Below are 6,850 nucleotides of genomic sequence, written 5' to 3' on the forward strand. Positions count from 1 at the left end.
GTGAAAGGGGGTTTAGAGAGTCTGCTGAATGTGTATGGGCGGTGCGGAGTCTACGGGGGGCGGTGCCGAGGTGGAGCGTCACGAGAAGAACGATAGGTTCAGGAGGTTCTCGAATGCTCAAGCGTGGATGCAAAACTCCACTCTTGTTTTGTGTGTGATAAATGTTGCCAATATTTCCCTTGGGCTAAACGCTCGAAGCAAACCGGGGGAGAGGACGCGATGGACGAGACGGACAACACCGGACGCGACGGAGCAATCTCGGGCAGACGAAGCACCGGCGAGAGACTTGAAAATAAATCTCGCGCGCCACAATGACCACGCCGCACATTTGGAGCAGTTTGCGAATTTATTTCCCTTGCCAAGCAACGGCAAAAAAATGCATTCACTCGTCAGCGACAACAATCTCGAGCCGTTCAACCTTCCTCCGCAATTATCAATGTGTCGGTACTGCAGTGCCACTAGCGGGGTGGAACGTTCAGCCACTCGCGTTAAGCCAGAAGGGCATTGCGAACGACCCCACGGGCTCACCTCCTGCGATGCTGACATTGCCAGCGGTGATCACAGGAAAGTGAAGCAAGCAGAGAGATTACATCACAAAATTTGCATTGTTTCGGCTCAAAGAAGTTACCCGATACAAGCAGAAAGCAAAACAATCGGGTGCTGCTTCATATTGCAGTGGAAAATAATCCTGCCAAATTTTTTGGTGGAGATCACCAAAACAGGCTTTACAAAAAAAGCCCCCCCCCCCCCCCCAACTCAACCGCATTTCTACAAACCCACTAAGATCGGGCCCAAAGGTATCAGAAAATGACAGCGACGAGACCACCGCACCACGCGGACGCAGAGCGTCAAGCGAGCGCTGCCGTCTCCCCACTGGGGTGCCCTAGGAAGTCTCGACGGCGGAGAGGGAGACGTCGCCAGAGATGTGGACGCCGGTGATGCTGGAGGCCTCGGCGCGGTGGCGGAAGTCGCACAGCGGGATCACGTCGTTCACCTCCACGCGCCACACGTCCTCGCAGCACCGCAGCCTCACCTACGAAGACAGCGTTGTGGGCGAGTGTGCTGCCGTTAGCGAGTAGTGGCATCTACAAAAGTTGACGTGGCACACGAGGGGGTGGGTGGCCAGTAACCACGCCCAGCCCCCTTCGTCTCCGAGGGCTGATGTTTACACATTGCACCAGGTACTCATTTGAGGCCGCGTCGACCTAGGGGAGGTCCAGGACCGGTTCAGATAGTATCTTATGTTGGCCGTGAGTGGGAATCAAACGCGAGTCGCGCGGCACACTCACCGCTCCCCCGTGGTTGATGAAGACATACAAGTTAATTTATTAGGTATGGCCCTGTGAGCCATTCGGCTCTTGAATCGGGTGCAACCGCAACAAACAAAAAACATCTTAAAGTGAATATGTGACTAAGTGCAAACAGAAAATCCAAGAAAAGACAGCAAAATATTGCAGAAAAAACACCGTACACCAACGCTGTGTGCAAAAATCCCAGTGGGATGCAAGTCAAACAACAACAACAACAACAACCACAAGACAACTTAGATTAAGGCCATCAGTCTAACTCTGTACAACAAACAAACATGGCTAAACCAATACACTTTTCGAAATCACCAAAATAAAGCTATGAAAGCAATGAAAAAGCAATCATAGGAACTGACGGAATTTTCACAATAAATGGCATAAACAACATGTACTACCAAAACCCTGCAGCCATAGCTGGCTGCATGAGTCACTCCACAACAGCGCGCGCACACACACACACACACCGTAACAAACGTGTGAAAGCGTTAACGTTGAGCTCACCTCGAACGGCTCACCCGGAGAGAACGGGAACACTCCGGGCCGCTCCTCGGAGCCCCAGCTGTCGCCGAGCTGCGAGTTGAGGACGACGACGCGGCCAGCGTCATCGTCCTGGAAGCGCGGGTTCAAGTGCAGCGCGATATTCCCGTCGGCGGTGCGCAGGTTCAGCGTGAATCTGACGACATCGACAGACGGTCGTTGTCGACAAAAAAATACTTTTTTAGAATACATTCAAACATAGTCGAAACAATTAGCCTGGGTCGTTTCAGCTGGATACGTGACCTGGAAAATATTTTCGCATCCGGCACCCCACATCCTCCATACACAAAGTAGATGTTTGGGCCTATGCTGGGATGTGGTTGGAAACCCTTAGCCCAACGGTCCACCTTTACTGGGCCTTTTGCTAACCATCTGCCAACTACCTCGCTCCACTAACGGCGTTCCAGAATAGATCTGGTGAGAAATGAAGTGCCGTATTATGCAATCAAAACAGATTCCTTACTTCTGATTAAAATCCTGTTAAAATTGGTCGAATCGTGTGCATGAAAAATTGGTTATTTTCAATGCATGTGGATTTTTTTTTATTCCTTCGGATGACATTGGGGAGATTTTCACACACCATAGATTATTTCCAATGGATATGTATCGAAATTTAAGGAGAACAAATCCCAACCGATTCCAAATCTTGTAGAATGCTCCATGCCACCTTACGCTTGCAATAGCACTACAGTGCGCCACTGGAGCTATGCACTTTTCAATCCAAATTGAAAACTCATTTCTGTAGAACCGCTTTAGGTTCAGCTCGTGGCCCTTACTCAGAACCTCCGATCGGCATGGTTGACTACGTACGGTGCAAAAGAAGTTCATCATATATACCAGGCATACGATGTGCGTTAAGTTGATCACATGCTCAGTGTAATGCCTCGGCTTTCGCGACCAATATTCACAATAAAGCTTTTTGGGTTAGATCGCGGTTGTGCAAATACGTTTGGGGAGTCTTTAATTTCTCGTGCGCCAATGCCCAATTAAAAAAGTGGCGGTTCTCAATTCCGTCGGCGTTTCGGGACTCGGCTCCTTGCACACGGCACAGTACACCTGCGTTACGGCAAACAACAAACTCTTGACGACGAAAGTAACGCCATTTCCAGAATTGGTATTCATTACTTGAGCATCATGATGTCAGGTGTGGATCCAAAGGAGGGGGTGGGTGGTAGTGGCAGCCCCCCCATCCCTCCCACCTTAATCACCTCGGGACGTTGCTATTATGTCTGCATCTGCGTTACGCCCCTCGCAATAGGACATTGTGTACGGTAAATACAGTGTGTGTGTGTGCATGCGTGTATAGGGCGTGTGGGGAGCGGTAGTGTAGCGGTTGGCACGCCGCGCTATGAAGCCGAGTTCGATTCCCGCTCGCGGCCAACACCAGTGACGATTATCAGAACCGGTCCTGGGCCGCCCCTAGGTCGACTCAGCCTAAAATGAGCACCCGGTGCGGTGTGAACAAACACCAGCAATGGAGAGACAAAGGCGGCCGGGTGTGTTGCTGGCCAACCACCCATTTCGTGCACCGTTTCTGCTTTCGTCAGGTGCTCGCCAACAGCACTTGCCCCAGCATTTACGTTGAGGCTACACGGGGGCACCTTTGTCTTTGTAGCGCAATACGATCTGTAACACAAACTGTGCAATTGTGTTACGTAAGCTTGGGGGAAGGTGGGTGGGGGGCAGGTCGTGGTACCCGGTTGGGTTGTCCAAGATGGCTCCACGCACCGTCAGGCACCACCCGAAGTTCACGGCATCAGCCACCGGCAGCTCATAGGGCACCTCCTGCGAGAGAGGAGGGGGGTGGACAAAGCAGCCACGGGGTGGGATTTCAGGAATCTCTGTTGTCACCCCTCGGCCAGACTGACCAGAAGCGTTTAGGAATTCTGTCGACCAGATGGGAATTTAATGGCGTTTCCACCATTCTCGTGGTGAGGGAACAAAAAAAATGGATAATAAAAGTAGCAACTTAACAAGTAGAACCCGTAAAAACAAAGTTTTTCACTATAAATCCTTTATATGCGTGGCGGCTAGAGTCCTCTCATCCTCTGGCTTGAGATGGTTGCCACCTATGGGTCAGATGATTGCATTGCACCATTAAGCAATTGGTAATTAAATATAATATTTTTGTCCTAAAAAGTGTAACATTTTAGAAAAAAAATTTCACGAACATCAATTGTCACGCACAACGAGTCTGTGTGGAAAATATCAGCTCGATTGGGTCACGGGAAGTGGGTTAAAAAACGACCGAAAGATTTGCACGGTCCTAAGCAAGCAAGTGAACATATTATAAAGGATTTAAAAAAAAACATGCGTTTGGCGATGATTTTGCGTAAATTGCGCACAAGCACAGTATAACGACAAACTCACATTCGTCAATAACAACTGTGTGTGGCCTTAATAGGTAATTTATAAACAGGCGACGTTTCGGGGAATGGCCTTTCTTCATTGCACACCAAGGATTGTAAGGGGTCAGACTTGCTCAAACCGACTTTTTCCTCCCTGCTGGCATGGCGATAATCTCCTTGGTGGCCGTGTCGAGCCATTGACGTATTACATACAGCCATAGTGGTGGGGTTTGTGTTACTATAGAGATAAAGCAACTTGAAAATTACACCCGTATTTGAATTTCACGTTTTTCTACCCAACTCCACATTTGTAAGTTTGGCTAGTGACCAACTTTAAAAAGGGCCCTTTTAATTCCCGTCCCCTTCAGCTTTTTTCCGCATGAACAGGTAGCCTATACAACAGCACTGTACGGGCAAGCCTCATGATCACGATAACGCGTTTAGAGATTCTCCAGTTTCACGGCTCCGACCGCTCTTGGCCGGTAAAGGTTAAAGTGGAGCCTCAGCATCTTTCGCTCACGCTGCCGGCGGAAGGTTCTCCTAAAGGAGGGACTTTGGCCTACTCGTCCACACTAGCCAGACGTCTTGGAAGGAGGTGGGGGAGCGCCCACACTTTACACTTTACCCCACCACTCGCCATCGGTGATTATTGCCCGTGGTGTACCCATTTATTATACTGCTGGGTCGACAAAGGAGGTGGGGGGGGAATTTCATGATTTTGCCCATTGCTTTCTATTATATTTCGGATATAGCGTCCTTTCCAGGGCGCTTTAAAATGCAAGCCGATGGCGGTCAGCGAGGGAGGTGACGGAATGGAGTGAGGGACGGGGCTGGGAATGGAGCCGATGTTGCTGGGATAGGAAAGGTGGAAGGTGTAGGTGAGTGAGCGTTGTCCGATGGGTACAACGTGGACGAGAGGCAGCTGGGTATGGGGCACATGCGTGAAGTGGCAAAATGGGCACGGACGAGGAGGGTGGGTGAAGGGTAGTTAGGAGGCAGAGGTTTCGACGGTCGTAACCGTGAGATCGAACCGGCCGCATCTGGATTTAAAGTCGACTGTGCTAATCGTTACCGTGTAAGTATCCCCCGGGCTGGTCCTGCGATCGGATTAGAATGATCGAAAAAGAGGTCGCACGACAGACAGCTTGTCCGTCCGGCAGGAACTGCATCGCGTTCCGCGGAACCATCACGAGTAATTTCTCATTGGTTGGCTGCACGTTTTGTGTCATTAATCCGCGGTGTTTCGATGACGAATTCCGCGACAAAAGTGGAGCGCGAAGGGGATTTGCTTTTAACTTTTCAGGCAAATGCGTTGCAGGCGATGGGCAGCGGTGAGCGCGCTGTGCTGTGAACTCTGTGACCCGAGTTCGATTCCCGGCCACGGCTAATTGAGCCAAGACAAAAAGTCCATCTTACAGTAATTTAAAAGTCTAGGCAACGAAATGCGTATTGATGGAAGGAGCGGTAGCGCAGTGGTTAACAACACTGCATAGTGAACCCGTGACGACCCAGACATGCAGATTCCTAGCTCCGGCTAATATCAGTGGTGAATGCACAACTGAACCGGTCCGAAACCCACCCTTTACAAACCCGCACTGACTAGTATGGTGAAATGACAAAAAAATAACAACCAAAAGGCTTTCAGAGGCCTTCTTCCAGCAGGGGATCAATACATGACGTACATTCATTGTTTTACTATTCGTTGTTTTAATTATCAATCCATAGTATCGTCTCAATTTCAATCAACATTTCAAGTTTCCACCACATTGCGATGTTGGGCCATTATCATTCATGGGCGTTTGGATTCGCGTGAGAATTGCAGTACCCGGAGAAACTCTATCACGAGAGTGGAGAGTGGCTTAGCCCAAGAGCTCCTCTACACACCTAATGATCATCTGTGCACGCATTGCTGGAATGGCCACTCCACAGCCCGAAGCTAACCACACCCTGCAATTCACATTTCAGCATAGCGTTAACCAGGCTCGGCCTTTGCTTAACTTTCGAGAATTGCACCCAAATGTTATTTTGAAACAACAGAAGGCCAACAACGCACACTACACTTATGACCCAGTAATGGCCATTCAAACCCACAGCCCCCCAATGCTCACCTAACCACACATTGTTACTCCCAGGCAGCTTAACCATTCAAACAAAAAATATTGTACTCACCAGGATCAATCGCCGCTTAGCTTACGAGATCTGCACTCAATTTTAGAACCGTTCACAAGAGACGCTGAAACTTACCAATGATCCCATGATAATGGTGGTGGTGGTAGTAGTAGTAGTTGATAATGATGATTATTCGGCGCTCGCTGCTGACGAATATAAGAAAGGTGGTGGTGGTGGACCTGACGGTCGCTCTTCTTTTATACCGGCCCCCCAAGAGGGCGTGTTAGGCCGGCGCACAGTGGGATTTTAAATGGGTGGCCGTGGGCGTGATGAGCGATAGGTAGATGCAGGGGCCGTACTTCGAGAACGCCCCGTTCCCATGTGGCTGGAGGCTTGAAATACTGGTCGGGGCAGCATTTCTGTTTTGTTGCTGTTCAAAATTCCAGGCATCTTTGACCCACCAAACGTGATGGGCATCGGCTTCAATGGTGCCCAACTTCCCCCGTTCACAAGCATACAAGTTCGGTCGTGTACACGCTGCACGCGCCT

At 49.8% G+C, this 6,850-nt stretch overlaps 1 protein-coding gene across 1 annotated transcript; it reads right to left on the reverse strand.

Annotated features, from left to right (window-relative positions):
• Window positions 1-333: 333 nt before the first annotated feature.
• LOC133352601 (galectin-3-like) lies at window positions 334-6,611 on the reverse strand. Its single transcript, XM_061568345.1, has 4 exons — window positions 6,437-6,611; window positions 3,541-3,629; window positions 1,809-1,980; window positions 334-1,033 (listed from the first exon to the last, which is right to left on the reverse strand). Exons 1-4 carry the CDS (start codon window positions 6,446-6,448, stop codon window positions 884-886), a joined length of 423 nt encoding a protein of 140 aa, XP_061424329.1. The 5' UTR covers window positions 6,449-6,611; the 3' UTR covers window positions 334-883.
• Window positions 6,612-6,850: the final 239 nt, after the last annotated feature.

Source organism: Lethenteron reissneri, chromosome 41, assembly GCF_015708825.2.
Source record: "Lethenteron reissneri isolate LAM-NWPU_2019-01 chromosome 41, ASM1570882v1, whole genome shotgun sequence".
Lineage (NCBI taxonomy): Eukaryota > Metazoa > Chordata > Hyperoartia > Petromyzontiformes > Petromyzontidae > Lethenteron > Lethenteron reissneri.